At 44.3% G+C, this 23,181-nt stretch overlaps 1 protein-coding gene across 2 annotated transcripts in view; it reads left to right on the top strand.

The window, feature by feature from the left end:
* Positions 1-872: 872 nt before the first annotated feature.
* PARVB (parvin beta) overlaps positions 873-23,181 on the top strand; it is a 64,653-nt gene continuing 42,344 nt past the window's right edge. Inside the window, exons 1-2 of one of the 2 annotated variants that reach the window (XM_077469384.1) lie at positions 873-1,014; positions 22,765-22,854. In XM_077469384.1, coding sequence (XP_077325510.1) covers positions 897-1,014; positions 22,765-22,854 — 208 coding nt within the window. In that variant the 5' untranslated portion in view covers positions 873-896. Of the gene's footprint in view, positions 1,015-20,570; positions 20,845-22,764; positions 22,855-23,181 lie in introns of those variants that run through there. The other variant, XM_077469385.1, reaches the window with a different exon arrangement.

Genomic DNA, 23,181 nt, shown 5'->3' with positions numbered 1-23,181 from the left:
CCTGTGATCTCTTCTCCACCCAGATCTGAGTCTGTGATCTCTTCTCCACCCAGATCCGATCCTGTGATCTCTTCTCCACCCGTATCTGAGCCTGTGATCTCTTCTCCACCCAGATCTGAGTCTTTGATCTCTTCTCCACCCAGAACTGATCCTGTGATCTCTTCTACAATCAGATCCCATCCTGTTATATCTTCTCCACCCAGAACCGATCCTGTGATCTCTTCTCCACCCAGATCTGAGCCTGTGATCTCTTCTCCACCCAGAACCGATCCTGTGATCTCTTCTCCGCCCAGATCTGAGTCTGTGATTCCTTCTAGACCCAGATCCAACCCTGTGAACTCTTCTCCACCCATATCTGAGCTTGTGATCTCTTCTCCACCCAGCTCCGATCCTGTGATCTCTTCTCCACCCAGATCTGAGTCTGTGATCTCTTCTCCATCCGTATCTGAGCCTGTGATTTCTTCTCCATCTAGCTCCGATGCTGTGAGCTCTTCTCCACCCAGATCTGAGCCTGTGATCTCTTCTCCACCCATATCTGAGCCTGTGATCTCTTCTCCACCCATATCTGAGCCTGTGATCTCTTCTCCACCCGTATCTGGGCCTGTGATCTCTTCTCCACCCGTATCTGAGCCTGTGATCTCTTCTCCACCCATATCTGAGCCTGTGATCTCTTCTCCACCCATATCTGAGCCTGTGATCTCTTCTCCACCCGTATCTGAGCCTGTGATCTCTTCTCCACCCAGCTCCGATCCTGATCTCTTCTCCCCCCGATCCCTCGGTGTCCTGGGAAGGGCCGGCCCGATCACACCCCTCCCCGGCCGGGCGGCTCAGCCTCTTCCTGTCCTCCACTTATCACATGAGGACGTTCCGATCCGCGGAGAAATCAGCCGGCAGAGATGTCCGCAGCCTCCCCGCTCCGATCCCCGACACTGCAGCGCAGCCGTATGAAGAAGGATGAGTCCTTCCTGGGGAAGCTGGGGGGGACCCTGGCCAGGAAGAAGAAAGCCAAGGAGGGTGAGTGGACGGGGCAGGCTGGGAGGAAAGGCTTCATGGAGCTTGTGCAGGGGGCAGGCTGAGAAGGGTTAAAGGAATCTGTGCTTGTGGGGACTGCGAAGGGTTAATGAGAGTCCGTACTGGGAGGGGGTTCAGGCTGTGAAGGGTTAATGGGAGTCTGTACTGGGGGAGGCAGGCTGTGAAGGGTTAACGGCAGTCTGTACTGGGAGGGGGCAGACTGTGAAGGGTTAATGGGAGTCTGTACTGGGAGGGTTCAGGCTGTGAAGGGTTAATGGGAGTCTGTACTGGGAGGGTTCAGGCTGTGAAGGGTTAATGGGAGTCTGTACTGGGAGGGTTCAGGCTGTGAAGGGTTAATGGGAGTCTGTACTGGGAGGGTTCAGGCTGTGAAGGGTTAATGGGAGTCTGTACTGGGAGGGTTCAGGCTGTGAAGGGTTAACGGCAGTCTGTACTGGGAGGGGGGCAGACTGCGAAGGGTTAAAGAGAGTCTGTACTAGGAGGGTTCAGGCTGTGAAGGGTTAATGGGAGTCTGTACTGGGGGAGGCAGGCTGTGAAGGGTTAACGGCAGTCTGTACTGGGAGGGGGGGCAGACTGCGAAGGGTTAACGGGAGTGTGTAGGGGGGGCAGGCTGGCAAGAAAAGGGTTAATCTAGTATGTGGTGGAAGGAAGCGGGTTGATGTCCATGCAGTGGAGACTGAGGAATGGAGAAGATGGACTATAAATGTAGCTGGAGGGAGAGGGCATTGAATGGTCAGGGAAGGAGGTTGTGATAAAAAGAAGGTATTATTGAGGTCTGCTGATGGGAAGGGAGCAGCCAGAAAGTGGTTAATGTGGTCTGCTGATAGGGGGGGGGGGGTTGAAGAATGTGGTGGGGTCTGGTGATGGTTAGGGGGTAATTAAAGGAGTTTGCTCTGAGAAGAGACAGGAGAATGTATGGAGGGCAGTTAGAAATGCCTGGACTGTATGGGGCTGTTGTGTCCTCTCTGCACGGAGCACTGTACACAGAGTCGCTGTGGTTGCAGGTATCTTTAAGAGTTAATGACAGATGAAGCAGTTCTGGTGGTGACTACAAAGTGACACAAAACTAATCCGTAAAAATAAACCATTTTATTCAAGTACAGTATGTGTTCTTAACTCAGAAACGTCTCTTATATAAGGCCACTTTCACACTGAGGAGCTGGCTGCATTGACAGTAAAGCACTGCTAGTTCTAGCGGCCGAAAAAGGGTTAAAAGCATCCACAAAGTGAGCGGTGTATACAGCACTCCTGTACTGCCCCTAAGATGCGGCTTGCAGGACTATTTTTTTTTTTTTTTTAACCGTCCTGCAAGCGCACTGCCCCAGTGTGACCGCACTCGGGTTTTCACACTGGGGAGCCATGAGAGGTGCTTTTCAGGTGCTACTGTTTAGCGTTAAAACGCCTGAAAAGCACCTTCAGTGTGAAAGTGCCCTAAATCTCAGCTCCTCCAGATTAGTTGTATGTCACTGATCAGACTTCCTGTCAGAGGGTGGCTACGTTCCATGTCCAAGTGATTGGGGGGGGGAGAGAGAAAGGAGAGATCAGAGGATGTTATAAGGAGGCAGAAAAAAAACATGGTCTGTAATCTGGGAATGGAGGAGATATGGGGGGGAGAGGTCTGTAATCTGGGAATGGAGGAGATATGGGGGGGGAGAGGTCTGTAATCTGGGAATGGAGGAGATATGGGGGGGGAGAGGTCTGTAATCTGGGAATGGAGGAGATATGGGGGGGGGGGGAGAGGTCTGTAATCTGGGAATGGAGGAGATATGGGGGGGGGGGGAGAGGTCTGTAATCTGGGAATGGAGGAGATATGGGGGGGGGGAGAGGTCTGTAATCTGGGAATGGAGGAGATATGGGGGGGGGGGAAGAGGTCTGTAATCTGGGAATGGAGGAGATATGGGGGGGGGGAGAGGTCTGTAATCTGGGAATGGAGGAGATATGGGGGGGGGGAGAGGTCTGTAATCTGGGAATGGAGGAGATATGGGGGGGGGGAGAGGTCTGTAATCTGGGAATGGAGGAGATATGGGGGGGGGGAGAGGTCTGTAATCTGGGAATGGAGGAGATATGGGGGGGGGGGAGAGGTCTGTAATCTGGGAATGGAGGAGATATGGGGGGGGGGGAGAGGTCTGTAATCTGGGAATGGAGGAGATATGGGGGGGGGGGGAGAGGTCTGTAATCTGGGAATGGAGGAGATATGGGGGGGGGGAGAGGTCTGTAATCTGGGAATGGAGGAGATATGGGGGGGGGGAGAGGTCTGTAATCTGGGAATGGAGGAGATATGGGGGGGGGGGGGAGAGGTCTGTAATCTGGGAATGGAGGAGATATGGGGGGGGGGGAGAGGTCTGTAATCTGGGAATGGAGGAGATATGGGGGGGGGGGGGGGAGAGGTCTGTAATCTGGGAATGGAGGAGATATGGGGGGGGGGGGGAGAGGTCTGTAATCTGGGAATGGAGGAGATATGGGGGGGGGGGAGAGGTCTGTAATCTGGGAATGGAGGAGATATGGGGGGGGGGGGGGAGAGGTCTGTAATCTGGGAATGGAGGAGATATGGGGGGGGGGAGAGGTCTGTAATCTGGGAATGGAGGAGATATGGGGGGGGGGGGAGAGGTCTGTAATCTGGGAATGGAGGAGATATGGGGAGGGGGGGGGGAGAGGTCTGTAATCTGGGAATGGAGGAGATATGGGGGGGGGGGGGAGGTCTGTAATCTGGGAATGGAGGAGATATGGGGGGGGGAGGTCTGTAATCTGGGAATGGAGGAGATATGGGGGGGGGGAGAGGTCTGTAATCTGGGAATGGAGGAGATATGGGGGGGGGGAGAGGTCTGTAATCTGGGAATGGAGGAGATATGGGGGGGGGGGGAGAGGTCTGTAATCTGGGAATGGAGGAGATATGGGGGGGGGGGTTGGATTTGTAATCTGGGAATGGAGGGGATCTATCGGTTTCATGGTTGAGATAGATACTCAGACGGCCTCTGTACTGCTGATATCCGACCCATCCACAATCATCGGGCACGGGAAGTGAAATCTTTTACAATGAATATAGAACTCCCTTAAACAAGAGCTTTATCAGCGTTCCATATAAAATGGCAATAAACACGATCTGATTGGTGTCGGCTCTCAGTCCAGCCTGGCAATCTGGTCATACACTCCCACCATCCCTGCACCATCCATGAACATCTCTATGTAAATCTCACCGTGGCCCTTTAAGTGCTGTGATTTGTCTCTTAGGGCGGTCACATGATCCGGAGAATGTCCCGCTGGTTCCCGATCAGAGGCTCTCATCACAAGATCGGACTATGGCTGATATGTGTGTGGTGGCTGGGTGTTGAAGCCCGTTTATTCTGCTGCCTCTTGTATTCAGTCAGGGAGAGGTTAATATGGCCATTTACATGGCACATTTTAGAGCCCATTGACAATAAAGCTGGGTACACATCGTTTGAAGTTTAGCAGGCACCAGCCAAATTTCATCCTTTGCTTGGGCATTAGATTGGCTTCTGTTGAACGGGACTGCTGGAAAACGATGCCAGCCAATCTCCTCTTCTGTACAATGTATAGAGGTGCCATTCACAATACAACCAGCGTATTGCAGCATCACATTTTATCACTTGCGTTTTAGTATTTGTTGTCACAGCACACAAGTGTGAACGAGCCCTCAGACTGCTTAACGAATTGACTAACATACGATTGTAAGTGTTTGTCCAAAAACAACCAATCAACCACCCATGACTTCAACCGGCTACATGAATTTGATCAAGCTGGGATATAACGTGACAAATTCAATTAAACTCAATCGAAACCAGAAAAATACTTTAGTTGTGTTTGAATGCGATCAGATTTTTATCCTAACATCTAGCCCCTCCCACCAGCCATGATCTGCCTGCATTGCATAGAGAAGCACAGAGAGCCCTTGATGACATCACTGGTCTGAAATGGGAACCGGTGCATGCGGAAAGTATTCTCATCGCTTCACTTTTTCCAAGCTTTATGTTAGTTTTTATTGTAAAATGGATTAAATTCCTTATTTTCCTCACAATCCTACAAACAATACCCCATAATGACAATGTGAAAGAAGTTGGTTTGAAATCTATTTATTCAAAATAAAAAATCCCGTGTACATAAGTATTCACATCCTTTGCTCAATACTTTGTTGAAGCACCTTTTGGCACCAATTACAGCCTCCAAGTCTTTTTAAGTTTGATGTTATAAGCTTGGCACTCCTATTTATGGGCAGTTTCTCCCACTCTTCTTTGCAGGACCTCTCAAGCTCCATCAGGTTGGATGGGGAGCATCGGTGCACAGCCATTTTCAGATCTCTCCAGAGATGTTCAATCCAGTTCAAGTCTTGGCTCTGGCTGGGCCACTCAAGTGCATTCACAGAGTTGTCCTGTAGCCACTCCTTTTGTTATCTTGGCTGTGTGCTTAGGGTTGTTGTCCTGTTGGAAGAAGAACCTTTGCCCCAGTCTGAGGTCCAGGGCACTCTGGAGCAGGTTTTATCAAGGTTGTCTCTTTACATGACTGCATTCATTTTTTTTTCCCTTGGTCCTGACTAGTCTCCCAGTTCCTGCTGCTGGAAAAACATCCCAACAGCATGATGCTGCCACCACTATTCTTCACTGTAGGGATGGTACTGGCCAGGTGATAAGCGATGCCTGGTTTACTCCAGCCATTCAGGCCAAAGAGTTCAATCTTTGTTTCATCACACCACAGAATTTTGTTTATTATGGTCTTGGAGTCCTTCAGGAGCCTTTGGACAAACTCCAGGGGGGCTGTCATGTGCCTTTTACTGAGGAGTAGCTTCTGCCTGGCCACTCTACCATACAGACCAGGCGGATGGAGTGCTGCAGAGATGGTTGTTCTCCCCTCTCCACAGAGAAACGCTGGAGCTCTGTCAGAGTGACCATCGGGTTCTACTTGGTCACCTCCCTGACTAAGGCCCTTCTCCCCCTTTCACTCAGTTTGGCCAGGCAGGTCCGCTCTAGGAAGAGGAAGACTCTTGGTGGTTCCAAACTTCTTCAGTTTAGGGATGATGGAGGCCTCATTGGGACCTCCAATGCTGTCCTGTCTCAGAGGACTCTACAGACAATTCCTTGGACTTCATGGCTTGGTTTGTGCTCTGACATGCACTGTTAACTGTGGGGCCTTTGTATAGATAGGTGTGTGTCTTTACAAATCATGTCCAGTCAACTGAATTTACTACAGGTGAACTCCCAAGTTGTAGAAACAGCTCAAGGATGATCAGTGGAAACAGGATGAACCTGAGGTCAATTATAAGTGTCATGGAGAATGCTGTGAATACTTATGTACATTTTGGTGATTTTTATTTTTTATTTTTTTTTTTGAATAAATTTGCAAATATTTCAAACAAACTTTCTTCACGTTGTCATTATGGGGTATTTTGTAGATTTTTTTTTTTTTTTTTTTTTTTTTTTTTTTTAGGAAAATAATGAATTTAACCAATTTTGGAATAAGGGCATAACATAAGAAAATGTGAAAAAAGTGAAGCGCTGTGAATACTTTACAGATGCACTGTATATAATGTATATTTGAGACATTTTATTTCAAAATATCATCAACATGTTAATAGGGGAAGGGAAAAAACAAGCAGGTGATATATACCAGATTAATCTTAAGCTTAAATGCATACCCCAGTTATCTGCATCCACTCTACAGTACCCCTGATATTTAGGCGCAGATATCCAGAAGTGGACATGTTATCCTGGGTTGTACATCTGTGGTGTGGTTGTGTCCCTTCCTGCCCCCCCCCCCCCCCCCAGTATGGTGCGTGGCCCTCCTCTGCCCCCCCAGTATCGTGTGTGTGTGTGTGTGTGTGTGTGTGTGTGTGTGGCGTTCCTCTGCTCCCCTCACCCCCCCAGTATGGTGTGTGGCATTCCTCTGCTCCCCTCACCCCTCCAGTATGGTGCGTGGCCCTCTGCCCCCCCCCCCCCCCCCCCAGTATCGTGTGTGTGTGTGTGTGTGTGTGTGTGTGGCATTCCCCTGCTCCCCTCACCCCTCCAGTATGGTGTGTGGCCCTCCTCTGCCCCCCCCCCCCCCCAGTATGGTGTGTGGCATTCCTCTGCTCCCCTAACCCCTCCAGTATGGTGCATGGCCCTCCTCTGCCCCCTCCCTTGTAGTTTGTGTTCAGCACAGATCCCAGTGCACATTATATCATGTCAGTTCCTTTGTTCTCTCCTTCCTGTCCCCTTCTTATATCGTCTATATGTCAGGAAGTGCTGCAGCAGCCATTCTCACGACCAATTCCTTCCCATTTTACTGGAATTTTCTGCAAGTCTTTTATATAGAGCTGACATTTTGCTATTCTTATTACTTCTCTGATTCCCATCAATCTCTCACACTGTGGGTTGGATGGATCCTGTGTATGGGGCTTGGCACACATGAGGGGACTGGCCTACAGCAATGCTCGTGGTTCTGGATGTGGGTTGTCACGAGTCGGATGATTCGGTACAGATGGGCGAGTTCAGGGGCACATTTGCTTTGAGAAATGTGACAAAGATAATCACAAATTGCATCTTTGGATCAGCAGCATCTGCTCGGTCAGTGTCCAGCACTGGTTACATTGTCATTACCTAGGGTGCTCTTCTGTTTTCTGGAAGCTATGTACAGTACCCTGCTGGCCCCTCCCACCAACCATGATCTGTCTGCATGGCATACAGAAGCACAGAGACCCAGTGACATCACTGAGTCTAAAATTAAAATATGTAATCAAGACTGGTATTTAAAAAAAAATAAAAAAAAATTGCAGTAGGTTAATTAGGAAGGGGATTAAGGCCGCATGCACACGGACGTTTTTACAGCCGCGTTTTTGAGCTTTTTTTGCAGCTTAAAAATGGCTGTCCATGTTAGTCTATGGCTTCATGCCCACCTAGGCGTTTTTGAGCTGCAAATGGCATAGGCGTTTTTAAGCTGTAAAAAAAAAAAAAACTCAGGACCAGTGCGTTCTGTGGCGCGGAGCTAGAGCTGTAAAAACGCGAACCGTGAAAAAACGTGCATAAACGCGTAACATATTTTCTTTGTTTTCTGTGGCATTGTGGGAAATTTGGGAGTGCTATAGCCAAGAGATGTGTTTCTTTAAAAAATGCGCAAAACGCGGTAAAAATTTTTTTACCGCCAATTTATTTATTTTTTTTTTATTTTTTTCCAGGTGTCAGAGCTAGCTTTGCAGCCAGTTTTTAAAAGTGTCCATGTGCATGAGCACTAAGGAAAAACCACTTATGCACAGTTTAAATTTAGTGGAATTATTGCAGCTCACCAATTCTTAGATGTGATGGCTACATTTGTTTTTCCTTTTTTACCTTGTGATCTGGCCGGTAAGTCTGTTTTTCAAAAGGACAAGCTTTTTTGCAGATGTAGCATTAAGGTTGAGACAAACCATTTACTACTGACAGGGGTGCTTATAATCGCCTTTTTTTATTTTATTTATATAACACCTTTATGGGGGGGAGCTGTCACTGCTTAAAAAGCTAGAGCAGCGTTTCTCAACTCCAGTCCTCAAGGCGCCCCAAGAGGTTATGTTTTCAGGATTTCCTTCAGATGAAACGGGCTGTGGTAATTGCTAAGGCAGTGAAACTGATCAAATTACCTGTGCAAAATAATGGAAATCCTGAAAACATGACCTGTCGGGGTGCCTTGAGGACTGGAGCTGAGCTAGAGTTTGGCTTCAATTTGTTAGTATATTCAGGGGTGGCTCCAGCACCTGGAAGTACGAGCCGGGGGCGTGCGTGTGCGTGTGCGTGTTTGTGCGTGTGTGTGTGTGTGTGTGAAAACCCCCAACTTGTGTCAAGTTCAGCAATACCCCCCAGCACAGCAAATTAATTTACTCCGAGTTAGACACAGAAATTAACCCCTAGTATAGCACTGTAATTAACCAGGGCATGGTTGAATACTGAAAGTACAACCAAAGGTAATTTTTTGTTTTGGATAGTAGAAAGAGAGATTAGAACACTGGTTTTTATTGCTGTCTGTGTCCCCATTAAGGGGATTCACCCTCTCTTTGCCCTGTCTATCATCATTGAATAAAATAAAATCCCAAATTTTGCGTTATCCCCAGAAATGTAATAGAGGGGAAACCTTCCAATGGGGACACTACTTCTGGTGGCCTAGGGGTCCCCAACAAATTCCCTTCATTTGCAGGGATTTTCTCCTACTTCCAGATTAGCTATGGGACAGGAAGTGGGGGGAATAAAGTTTTGCTTATAGTTCTACTTTTAACCCTTAGCATGACTGCCAGTACAATTAACACCCCCCCTCCCCCCAAACTGAATGCTGTTGTCCAGATGTGTCCCTGTGCTCCTTCATCCAGAGTGGGGACACTCTAAGGCTGGATTCACACCTATTGCGTTTTAGTACTTTTTGCATTTCACAGATTTGCACTACAGAATGTTTTCCATAGGAAACCATGTTAAATGGACTGTAGTGCAAATCTGCAAAAAGCACTAAAAATGTATAGGTGTGAATCCAGCCTAATACAGGAGATGTGTTACTAGGTGAAAAAAGATGGGGGGGGGGGGGGGGAGTCACTACAGTCACTACATCTAATGATTACTGCACTATTCCTTTTTTTGGTTTTAATACGCCCCAGTACGTTGTGGTGTATGTACCACAACAGCCCGAGAAGAGCTGCAGCATTTTATTGCAGGGTTGGTGTGTTGTGCAGATACATTGAAAATAATCAGCACTGCAACACATGCGTGGTGCATTATCATGCTTTACTGTGCGCACCCCAAGCTGCTGCTGTGAATGAGCTCTAAAATTTCCACGCCAGGTTTGTTCTAATACGTTCAATCCCCTTTTTATGTCCTTTGTCCCACATTCTGTATAAAAGCACATAAATGAATAGTGTAGGCTGGCACAGACTGAATGGACTTGTAATCACAGTCACATTTTTGCACTGATCAGCTATTTTTATATCATCTCTGTGACCTTGGATTGGGGGGGGACCACGGAGGAGGAATATCGCGTGCCAAAAACTGAGTGTGATGATGTGTAAGAGAACAGGCCGCTTCTCTGGGGTGTCAGAGCTTCGGTGAGATTAATATGCTTTTTGCTGGTAGATCATAAGCAGTTTAAAGTGAATGTCAACTCAGTGATCTTCTTTTATTTGCTGGCTTTTGGTCTAAATAAACCACTGGAAGTGTTTTGTTTATCTGTTCAAAAAGTGACAAAAATCTGTTGATCCTGCCAGAATTGTTGCCAGTTGATAGCTTTCTGTGCTGACTGTTATCAATTGCATTGTTCTCAGTTATCTCTGAGGACTACAGAACCATGCCCCTCTCTCTTGTGGAAAACGTAAGATCGAGTAAATGCTGTCGCCTTAGGACAAGAAGTGCTACTGCCAGGATCACCAGGTTAAAACCGCGGGCAAAAAGCTTAAAAAAAGCCAATGAAGGCTGCTAGTCCTACGTTGTACACGATGTCTGCAAAAAGGGAGCACACAACTGGAGATTTGTAGTGCTCTATTCAGGGCAAAGTGATTCAGTTATATAAAAATACTCGCATCCACTCCAATGTTGCAACGTTCCTTGTCAGCGCAGACATCCTCTGTCCAGCTGCAAATATACTTTAAAGATTAAATAAACCCTGAAAGCTGCACCCCCAAAAAATGGCAAAGGATTAGTCACCAGTATTGCCCGTGGTCCGCACCCCCCCCCCCCCGCATCTTTCCCCAATTACTGATTTACCATTCCGCCCTCCTCAAGTTCACTGTGTTCGGACGCCAGACACAGTGCACTATGGGAAGCTCCATGTCTATGCAATCACGAGATTGCAGATGTGGTGCTTCATTTGCGGGCTTTTGGCACATTCTGAAGTGCCGAGTAGCTTGCGCCATAGTATCTATTACTACAGCCATGTGTTTTGACATCTGAGGTAGATGACACTTCCGGTTTGCTCTCTCCCATTGTGCCCGAGAGAGAAAACTGGAAGTATGAGGAGTGCCCACTGAAGGAGACACAGCAGGAGAGGACACCACAGCAAGGCAAGTGCCAGTCCGGACCTCCCGCAGAGAAGGGGGGGGGGGTTTGATGGGACACAGTGAAGCTGCGATTGATGGTGTTTTTTGTTTTTTTTTCAGAACTTGTTTGCGATGCTGTACCCAAACAAAATTGACATCCTTTTATTTATTTTATTTTTTTCCACAAATGGAATTTTCTTTGGCATTTGATCACCTCAGCGGTTTTTATTTTTTGCGCTATAAGCAAAAAAGGAGCGACAATTTTAAAAAAAAAAAAGTACTTTTTGCTATACTATCCAAAAAAAAAAACAAGTTTCTTCATCAGTTTAGGCCAATATGTATTCTACATATTTTTGTTGGAAAAAAAAAAAAATCCTACTAAGCGTACCTTTTTTTTTTTTTTTTTTTTTTTTTTTTAACATTAGACATATATGGAACATTTGCAAATGTTAATTAACACAGCAAATCTTCACTAGTGAATACAGGTCCACTTTAACCTCATGCCAACCATGTAAGGCATATATGTAGGAAAAAAAAGGAAAGAATGGGCTTCAATGCCAGCATGACAGGCTCTCGATCATGACTGCAGTGACAGCCAATCACAGAAGTCATATGATCGTTAAACGATAAGTTCACTTAAAAAAAATAAATGTATAAATGCACAATTTTTCTGACAGCTAGTATGGGGATCTTCTCCCCCATACTGCTGTCACCAGGGGGGAGTGAATTAGGGCAGCATTGGAAAAATGTTACATGTTCCATCCTAAGAACAGGTGGAACATGTAACATACTCAACTTATCCTTTTAGTAAAATACTAAGTTCTCATTATTCCCCACTCTATTTAAAATCGGTGAGCAACGTTTTCCCATGGAAGTATTGAAGGAGTTTTCAGGGGGTAATGGGCAATGGTGCCCTGGTAACAGCCCCAGGGAGTGATCTTTCTGCAGGATAAACTCCTGATGGTTTTCTCTTCTAAAGGAAAAGTAAATAGCCATTTATGTAAAAACATTACTCATATGGCAGATGAAATACGTTAAAGGCATAGTATATTTAAATTTTTATGTATATGTTATTGCTTTTATATTAAATATTTGTAGCCTGACCACTAGAAGGAGCTCTGACACCACCTAATTCACCCCTGTATAAAATGATTGGTGTAAGCAAGATCTTGGCCGCATAGGGGGTGCTTTGTTTTTAATGAGTGGACCAACTTCTACACTTGTGTTGTGAGTTTGTGGCTTTGCAAATAATTTACACATATTAAAACCTGTTTAGGATAGAGAAGTCCCCCCCCCCCTCCTGTCAGTACCAGCTGTTATTATTTGAAGGAGAAGAGTGGGCCACGTTGATGTGTTGGAGGTGCGATATGGTGACAAGCTGTGTGTTGGATATTTACAGCGTGTCAGGGAGTCACTTCATTATGTTGTGAGGAATGTGAGACCGGAGGGCTGGGAGGGAATACAGCAGAGATGACTGGGTGGAGAAGCTGCTGTATAAACATGCTGTAATCACTTTAGGAGCTGTAAGGGTACTGGCTTCCTTCCATGCTTTACTGGCCTTAAAGTAACCCCATCAGCACACAGCCACTTTCTATAGTGCAGCATACCTGTAATAGAATCCTCAACCTACCTTTTCTAATGACCCATTTATTGATCTGCCCCCTTTTCGCTCCTCCCCAGCCGCTGCAAGTATTCCTGAATACTAGGTGTATAAAATATCTGCCCCCCCCCCCTCCGCACACTGTGGTTCCTCCTGCTGGCCCTTGCATCATTACAGGGCGTACAAGGCAATGGGATGAACCATTTCGTGCAACGGGTGGAGATGGGTATTTAACCAGGCGAATATTAGCAGTGGCCTAAGAGGCCAGAAGAAATGACATACAAAGGAGTGGATCATCGAAAAGGTAAGTATAGTAACTCTATAAGGTCTCGTATAAGGTTTAAAGGATAATTCCATCCTTACAATCATGTTACACCCATGTTTATTGTGTAACCTGAAACATGGTCACATTCTGCAGCTACCCACCCTCAAGCCACCTCCCCCCCCCCCTACCTGAATTGCAGTTTGGCCCCTTTCACACTGGGGTGGTTTTCAGGTGCTACAGCGCTAAAAATGGCGCCTTTGTAGCGCCTGAAAAAACCGGCCCCTTTCACTTTGGAGCAGTGTATTCACCGCTCCTAAACCACCCCTACCCATTGAAATGGGCAGTGGCGCTTTGCGGGCGGTTTTATTCCTTTTTCGGCCGCTAGCGGGGGTTAAAACCACCCCCCTAGCGGCCGCAGACCGCTGCTAAAACGACGGTCAAGCGCCACTAAAAAATGACAGTGCTTTACCGCCGACGGCCGCACCGCCCCAGTGTGAAAGGGGCCTTTATTTTTTATTTTTTCTTCTATAGCATCCTGTATTTATTTAGTTTAGTTTTTAATTTGGCACAGCTCTGTATACAGCTAAACCAACCAATCAGAGATCCATTTAGAGCAGGGGACTCAAACTGGCAGCCCTCCAGCTGTTGTGAAACTACAAGTCCCATAAGGCATTGCAAGGCTGACAGTTACAGGCACAGACCGCCAGTTTGAGACCCCTGATTTAGAGTGACTTGTAGAGCTATATGGAGCACAAGTACCATGTCCATGCACTCGCAATCCATTACTTCCCCATAACACACCGATCCATGTATGTATGTATGTATATGTATGTGTATATATATATATATATATATATATATATATATATATATATATATATATATATATATATATATATATATATAAAAATGTATAATGTGCTAGCCTTTTTAAAGAAACCCTTTTTATCTCCTTTAACAAATCCAAATGCCCATTCTCTGCAATAGAAGATGTATTAATCTTGTGTGTGTGAAGCCTCCATCAGGGCCTAAGACATTCAATACTGTGGTCCCTATGCTTTGATCCCCTACATCATTTAGAGCACTTAGCCATGACATAGGGGGGTGATGGGGGACATGGACATTCCATATTCCCAGAAGTGTAAAATGTTGGGGACACTTCTGAATGCTGCAGCCATGGAGGGAAGGTAGGAGACACGGCCCCCCAGGGAGGAGAGTAGTATAGTAGTTTGTGTCTTGCAGGTTACTAGTGGTATCATTAGAGACCTCATTTGACTGTAGTTGTTAAAGTTTGATTGTGACAAATATTCACAAAATAGTTTTATTCGTATAAAATGTATCTATATTCGGTATATATTTCCCTATTATGTTATCAGCAGGAAGCAGGTTGGGTCATATATGTGCTTTGTCACTGCAGTCTGTCTAAATTCTGAGGAAAGGCGTCTGTGTTTTTTATTTTTTTTATTTATTTTTTTGTGTTTTTTTGCGCTTTTACTTTTCTACCATCGCTCTGGTCTGTCGCGTATATTACTTTGACGGAAAGAGTAAGTGTTTTTTATTGTGTATTGTTGTTGTTATTTATATTTTTAGGCTTTTCTAAAGTAAATGTAAACCCAATTACTAATATTTCCTATACACATTACTTACAGGTCGTCTTCTTCTTCTTTCTAAATGTACAGCTTTTATTACAATTATCCCTAGATCCATGTTTGGACACTTTTTCGTGATGTAGGGTGACAACACTGTCCCTGTCACCCAATAGTGCTCCTGAGTTGTCACCCTGACACACCGACTTCCAGTGGAGACTACAAGTGTTTTTTACTGTTTCAGGTGTAAACTCTGTTGTCCAATCCACAATTGGGAAAACTGTGTGCTTGTGTAAATGTGATCCATATACAAAAATTTGGAGTACCGCTCAAAGCACTGCAAACCTTCCCCTCCAAAGCACAAATCGGGTGCCGACGTTCAAACCAGCTCATCCAGGCTAGCTGAAACAGATCAGAAGATGGAAATGCGGCCCACCGGAACCCAGTCACTATATAGGGTGGCAAAGATGTCCCCAAGGCCTGAAACATGTCAGAGGAGCATAGCTTTCTATATAGTGGCCGGGTTCCAGTGTGCTGCATTTTTCCTAAATCTGGTAGAACAGAAAAACCTGAATAGCCTTTTTTTTTATTTATTTTATTTTTTTTACGGAAAGTATCGGACAAACTCCCACCAAGACAGAAACTTTTTATTTTGGGTGGGTGCCTTAGCCTCTTATGAACAGGGGGAGTTCTGTAGTTCTGTCCTTCTTCTTTTTTTTTTTTTTTTGTTACAGCACTGCTCCTCCATTGATACAGTAAGTGAGCATTGTCACCCTTAGACAGGCAGTGTGCTAACTGGTAGGATCAATAGGTGAAAATAATGGGGGAGGGGGACTGAAAAAAGAAAATTAATGTAGCCACCATAACTAAGGACTAGTAAACTGTAATATATTATATTTTTGTTTTGGGTATACATGTGCTTTAACTTAAAGCATCAGATATAAAAGATATCGAATATGTATGTGTGTGTGTGTATCTCTAGTGTAATCGTTACCCAACATGTCATGCTTTAAAATTGTAGGAGTTATCTATTTACTTGACATAACATCATAATTTTTTTACATTATTCAAAAAATTGGGCTTTTTTTTATGGGGTGTTTTTTTTTTTTTTTTTTTTTTTTTTTTTTTCCATGAAAGTGTTTTACTTCCAAAAAATTTGCATTTGAAAGACTGCTGCGCAAATAGTGTGACACAAAGTATTGCAACGATTACCATTTTATTCAATAGGGTCTCTGCTAAAAAAAAAGTATGTTTTTGGGGTTCTAAGTAAATTTTCTAGTAAAAAATACAGATTTTAACTTTTAAGCATCAAGTGTCAGAAAAAGCCTCAGGCATGAAGGGGTTAATGCTACATTTGCGCAGGCAACTAACACTGGTATGAATGACAACAGCAGCAGTTATCTGCTGATATTCCTACAGCCGTTTCAGCCACCAATGAGCAGCTAATACCACTCTCAAATGTGTATTTTATCTGTGGTTTGCCTGTAATTTTAAACGTTAAAGCGGAGCTCCTCCCATAAAGAAGGTTCTGCTTGTTTGCACCCTCCCCTCCACTGACACTTTTTGACACTTTTTTTTGGAGGGGAGTGGGTACCTGGTTTTGACAGGTTCCCACTTCCGGCTCAGATCGCTGCTCCCCTTCTTCCCCCTACGCATGCGCAGTAGGAAACAAGCTGTGAAGCCACAAGGCTTCGTTTCCTGTTTCCCTTACTACAGATGGGGGTGCCTTTGAACATCGCAGGATCCCTGGACAGGTAAGTGTCCTTCTATTCAAAGTCAGCAGCTACAGTATTTGTAGCTGCTGACTTAAGTTTTTTTCTGAAGGAGCCTGGAGCTCCTCTTTAGCTACATTCCACCCATTCGTCATTTTGCTATAAACTCTCCCTCTGTTCTGACTGGCCGTCATATGACTTCAGAATGAGGTACGCGTCAATCGGTAGTGTGGTGTGTCGCTTTGACACACCGCATCTCTGATTACTGTAAAGAGCTTATGACATAGGCTCTTTACCATGTGATCAACTGTGTCCAATCACAGCTGATCAGTGTACCTAGGAAGTGCCAGTTATTGGCATTCCTCTATTCAGGCTGACAGGGCGTGAGTAGAGGAGAGCCGATAAGTGGCTCTCCTGACTGGGGATCTGCACTGATAATCAGTCCCCACTAGTGATGCCTGTCAGTGCTGTATATTAGTGCCACCTCAGTAAAGGAGAAAACTTACCGTATTTATCGGCTTATAACACGCCCTTTTTTCCCCTTTAAAATCAGGGGGAAAATGTGGGTGCGTGTTATACGCCAGTCCCCCCGCTGATCTCCGTTGATTGTGAGCGGAGGAGTGAGACGCAGAGTCCCGCCCTATGATGGACACAGGGACTGGGCGTGACTGTGAGTGGATCAGAGTACACTCGGCTATGATCTCGGTGGCTCGCTTCTCCGTTCACAATCAGCGGAGAGCAGCCGAGCGCCATTTTTAAACTGGAAAGCAGCAATGACACTGGAGCAAGGCTACACTGACAAGGCTGCAATGACACTGGACAAAGCTGCAGATGTAAACTGATAAAGCTGCATTCATGTGCCTTAATATTCCCTCCAAGAAACCTTATTTTTTTTTTTTTTTTTTTTTTTCCAACAACAATTTTCTGTAATTTTTCCTTATTACCGTAATAATTTAATAATTTTTTTCTTTTTTTTTTAAAGCAAAAAAACAAAACCCCAGTGGTGATTAACCACTTGGCGTCTGCGCTATAGCCGAGTGACGCCCACAGAACGGACCTAAATTTCCAGGAGGCCGTCATATGGCGGCCTCCCCTTTTGCATGCTCCCTATGCACCCCCTGCAGCGCGGCATGCAATGTGATCACTGTGACTCGGTCCCGGCCCATTATCACATGATCAGCAGTCAGCCAATGATAGCTGATCACATGATATAAACAAAAGCTTGGTAATCACTTTTTTTGTGCAAGAGGAAGAGGCAATTCTGCCTCATCTGTGCCCACCTAGGCAGCACTGGTGGGCACTGCTATCAATGTAACCAGTCGGTGCCAATCAGTGCAGCCTCATCAGCGTACATCAATCAAGGAGAAAAATTAACCGTTTGCAAAATTATATATATGTGTAATATATATATTTTATAATTTATTTTGTGTAAAAAAAAAAAAAAAAAAACCCCAGAGGTGATTAAATACCACCAAAAGAAAGCTCTATTTGTGTACAGTGTTGTATGACCGTGCAATTGTCATTCAAAGTGCATCAGCGCTGAAACCTGAAGATTGGTCTGGACAGGAGGGGTGGGGAGGTTTAAGTGGTTAAATACCACCAAAAGAAAACTGTTTCACAAAAATGGTAAAAATGTTGTTTGGGAACAGCGTTGCACAGTGGCGGTGCGTCTATAGAGGCTGCAGGAGCGCCACCCCCCCTCTCCTGCACCGCTCTATCACCAATAGATTCATGCATTGCTTGAATCTATATATTGTCGCCGATGCCGCCCCCATTCAGGTGTCCGGCCCCTTGTCGGGCGCCGGGCATCTGAATTACAGCGGCGGGGGTGTTTTTGGAAGCGCCTGATTAGAGCTGTCGGCTCTAATAGGCGTCCTCTCAGCCAATCAGGTGCTCGGGTCTGGTTACCCTGTCACCTGACTGCCTGAAGCAACATGCGCTGTGATTGGACGCCTATCAGTCTAACAATCATAGCAGAGATGACAGCGTATGGGAGAAGACGTGGAGGACAGTGCCAAGATAGGTAAGTTGTCGGACGGGGGGGGGGGGGGGTACACTGGCGTCAATTGATGGGACACACTGGCGTCAATTGATGGGTACAGTAGCTGTGTTTGATGGCACAGTGGCGGCAATTTATGAGTACAGTGGCTGTACTTGATGGTTTTTTTTGTTTGTTTTTTTTCTTTCAGTTTGTTTGCGCCCCCCCCTAAAAATTTCGAGCACCAGCCACCACTGGCGTTGCATGACCGCAATTGTCACAGTGCGACAGCCCGGAAAGCTGAAAATGTGCCTGGGCGGGAAAGAAGTGAAAGTGCCCGGTATTGACGTGCTTAAGGTGCATGTATCAGGTTGACCACACAGGAGCACAACTAGTAGTCACCCTACAAACCAGGATCCTCATGGCTGGCCACAAAGCTCAGCTTTTATTAAAAATACTACTTGGTGATCCTATCTTTTTTTTTTTTTTCTTGGCTTTAAGTGTACTGAATATGCTAAGAAGGAATTTTATAGTAGAGTTTGCAGTTTAAAACTCTGACCCAATCGGGACCATGTTTTCTATTCAGTTTTTGTTTTTGGTATCGGGGCACTTTTGGTAAAACAGTACTCCTGAAAAACTTTGCTATAAAGTTAGCAGCGTGCAGATTTCTTTTTTCCTGCAGCTTATTATTACTGGCAACCAATGTGACGGTCATCTTCCTGGCATTGTGTGTTTGTTTATATGCAGAAGTGAAGGTTAGACTGGTGGTCTTGGCTTTTAAAGAATCCTCTCCTCTCCTGATTTTCACATGGGCGCCACCTGCTGGCTATAAAGTGCACTTCTCCCTTTTCTTATTGAACTCTTGGCATCATATGCTTGTCACCATTGAGTCACGTTGTGTCATATACTGTATCTGGGTGTGGACTCGCTCTGTGGTTAATCATTGTCAACTGCATCCCAACATAAGATTTAATAATTTATGATCTTTACTAACTGCACACAGGTTTAACTGAAAATTATTTTTGGAGAAGCAGAATTAAACCCATCAATTTAACTGTTTCCCAAAACCATTCCAATACTTTAATCCAGAGACCTGCAGTCTTCAGCTGTTTTCACCGATCCTCCTCAGCCACTCTTCTCATCACTCTCTGTACCGTCCTTCTCGTCATCACATATAATGGCAAATCAAGCACCACCATCGTTCCTGCATTGTAAAAGATGACCTAGGAGTGCCACATTACGGTGCTGGAGAGAAAAGGAATGGACTACCAGCTTTCACAAGACCGAAATACTAGTAAATCATCTCTTAAAAAATTGATATAGAATATAAATATATATAATTCCAATTTTGAGATATAGATATATTATATATATATATATATATATATATATATATATATATATATATATATATATATATATATATATATATAATCTCTCTATCTATTTTATTATTATACACACACTATTTATCTCACAATGTCAAAAACCATCTGTTTCTAGTTGGGCAAAACCTGTCCAAAAAAATCTGCTGCTGAATGGGCAGAGCAGTGAAACTAATATATACTAAGCAGAAAAATATTTTACATGCATTGATTATATATGGGTTCCTTCATTTTACATTCATACTTGTCTCCTATTTTTGTTTGTTTTTTGAGGGGGCTTGGGAAATTAAAATTTTGTTCTTGTCACAAAAGACTGCAGAAGTTTCATTGCACTTAAGTTTATGTTCAAGCATATTAAACCCAAAAACAAAAATGTAATCTACTGTAATGCGTTGTACAAACTTTTGGCACCATACAATTCCTAATTGATAATCGTTTAGTCCTTCTTTATTTATTTATTTATTTATTTTTTTGTTCCTGTTATTTTCACCTGGTGATCCTGCCATTAATACACATCCTGTCCTAGGTTGACGATGGCTACTGTACTGCATCTGTAAAGGAGCAGCATTGTCATGCTAGAAAAGGAAGTACTTTAGGACTATAGAACATCTCCATCTCTACTCGGGGAGAGGTGCTCTGTAGCTCATAGAAGGAGAAATAGGCAGGGCTGAGGACATGGCTTTAGCAGACTAAAAGGGAGCAAAGAGACGTTCTTTATTAGGTTGAACATGTACTTTCAATTTTGGGTGATGCTTAGTTCTTTTATCAGTTGGTATTTTAATGTATTTACGCAGTGCAGACTAGAGATTAAAGGTGACCTATTTCTATACAAATGAATTATGCATGTATATAAACACACAAATACACTGTGGCCAGTGCAGCATTCCCTGCATTAAACTAATGAGCCCGCTGAAGGGTTGGCACCGTTCCTGGCACTGCTGCGGGTGCAGCTCCAGTCTCCACGGACCAGGCAGCAGTTTCATACTTACTACCGAGGCAAGAGCAGACGCTTTCATCGCCGATTGTCTCCCTTTTGTCCCAAATTCCTCTTTAGAAACGGTCATTACATTCTCCTGTGTTGGATCCGGCTCCTGTTTTTACTGGACAAGACATCCAGCTGTCCAAACCCTTCCACTTTGCTCAGCCCCTGTGTCATCCGATCGTCACCCTGTCAGAAATAACCTGGACCGTTGGCGTCTGTCGCTTCTTGTCCTACGCCCTTTCACTGTCGGCTGAGACCCCTCAAGCTGAGACCACCATGTCTGGGTTTCTGTGTGGAAAACGCAAGAAAGAGGTGATCGGTGCCAGCGAGAATAAGACAGGTCTGATTGTGTGATTGAATTGGGGGGTTAATTTCAGGGTTATTTCTTTCTTTTGGGTGTTTTGGGTCGTTTTGGGTGGACTAGGGACAGAGTTAAACATCCGACAGATCTTTTTTGCTGTCTGAGTTCCAGCTGGCGAGATTCAGCCTTCTATTTTCCCTGATGACCATAGACCAAATGTGTCTACAGTTTTACAGTTCTAGAGGGAGTCATCCAAGGAGGGCACTTGGGATTTCCCCCACACTCATGTAAGAGTTCAAACTATACCTTACTCTACCAAAAACGAAAAAACATTGGTCATGTGACTATTGTGGAAGAAATTCCGTTTTTGGAACTCAAACAAAGCCTTGACTGCTCTGGAATAGCCTTGCAGCTCTTGGTTCTGACTTCAGATGCCAAGAAGGGTGCTTTTTACATGGCGTTTGCATGTTCTTCCCGTGTGTGGGTTTCCTTTTGGGTACTTTGATTTCATCCTTTGACCCAAAACATACTTGATTAATAAGTATTGGATCAATTGGTCCTAGCATTTTTATGTGTGTGGCAGGAAAATATAAGTACCAGATCACGTGAATGGTTTGGTAGATACTGGGCAATTAAACAGTTTCTGATATCTCTTGTGGACTTTTTTGTTGAGATCTCTGTGCTTTTTCACCCTCCCTGTGCTGAGTTCCCAAATCTGCATATCTGCTGTCCCCTTTTGAGGGGTTCCCACCATCCCTGTGCTGAGTTTCTGGATCTGTGCATCTGCTGTAGCCATTAAGAGGGGCTCCCATCATCTGATTCCTGGGTCTGTACACCACCTGCAGCCATTAAGGCTCAGTTCACACTAGTGTGGCTTGAGAAACTAAAGTTGCAGTATCTTTAAAAAAAAAAAAAAGTTCCTGCACTACTTTTGATGCAACTTGAGCTCCACAAAGTGTAATAAGTTGCACTGGAAATCATGCAACATTGAGAGCAGCACTAGTGTGAACCAAGCCTAAAGCTGGATACAACTTTGTTTCCTTTTTTGATTTACCAAAACCATGTAGTGCAAGGGCCTGCCTGATTGCATACAAATTGAATCTGAATCTGTTCATGTTTGACCTGATATTATATGGTTTTGGTAAATCTCTAAATGAAGAAAAATGTATAGTGCATTCAGCTTTGGAGGCAACTTGCTCTCAAATGTTAGTAGAGGGTAGGGCTCTATGGTCCAAGTTCTGCATGGCGTGCGACCAGAATATGATTCCCTTTTTAAGTTGATGGTTAAATCCTTTTACGCTCCATGACTGGAGGCAGGTAAATATTTGAAAAATGTATTTTGCATCTTTAGTCTGTATTGCTGGTGGTAATTTGTGCATGTCGTTTGTCGTTCTTGTAGTGTTTAGCCTCCGACAGACGAACAGTGTTCTGCCTATTGGGTGGAATGCATAAATCAAATTGTAGATATTATGTGATGGCTTTTCACAAGTTGTGAATATTCTTGCCTATGTACAGGTATACAGTTTTCTGATTATATTGTTATAATTTTGTAGCTTGATCACCTCCTATTTGTCCTATTTGTCCCCTGAAGAAGCAGATTTATAATCTGGGGATTGTGTTGTGGAGCCATCATACCCCTCTGCAGATATTTGCCTGGGGATGCAAAGCAAATGGAGTTCTCAAACCATTAAGTAGTTCTTGAATATATAAGTTATGCAGTGGGTTTTGGAGTGTCTGGGAGTCAATATGTTGATATAGATTTTATATAATGCAAAGAGTTATGACATTTAACTTCTGTGTAGCATGTTTTTAAGGGATATCAATTAAAAACCTGTAGATTTTTAATGTAGGTTAACACATTTGTGTATTTTGGTCACTTTTTTTTTTTTCGTACAATGTTTGCTAAATTAACAGTGTCATTAGTGGTAATGTTCTAGCCTTTGTTTTCTTTTGTTGTAGTGAGTGATCTCCAGGAAGAAGGAAAAAATGCCATCAATGCGCCAATGTCCCCCACTCCTATTGACATCCACCCGGAGGACACCATGCTTGGTACAGTATTATGAGTTGTATGTGTATCATGACCATTCCCCCTTTTTTACATAATTTCTTTTTCAGCCAGATTTGGACCCTTGTAATTTATAGTATCAGCCAGCCAACTTTAAAAAAAATATATATATTTTTTTTTTTTTTTGTGGGAAGTTTAGAAAACCTGGCCCATCTGCTCTTGCTGTGCTGGAGATCCCACAGTAAGAACAAATCATGTTCAGTTGATATAAGTGCTGAAAATTATGTATTTAAATGGCTGAAAGGTCCACCTCCCACAACTTACATGTTCTATATGGGGTTGTCGATACTTGCGTGTTATTTGGAGTCTGA

The sequence above is a fragment of the Lithobates pipiens genome, unplaced genomic scaffold, assembly GCF_037356315.1.
Source record: "Lithobates pipiens isolate NorthernLeopardFrog02 unplaced genomic scaffold, aLitPip1_a1.2 Scaffold_8, whole genome shotgun sequence".
Taxonomy (NCBI): domain Eukaryota; kingdom Metazoa; phylum Chordata; class Amphibia; order Anura; family Ranidae; genus Lithobates; species Lithobates pipiens.
The sequence above is the reverse complement of the archived record's forward strand: the minus strand, read 5'-3'. Positions and strand labels throughout refer to the sequence as shown.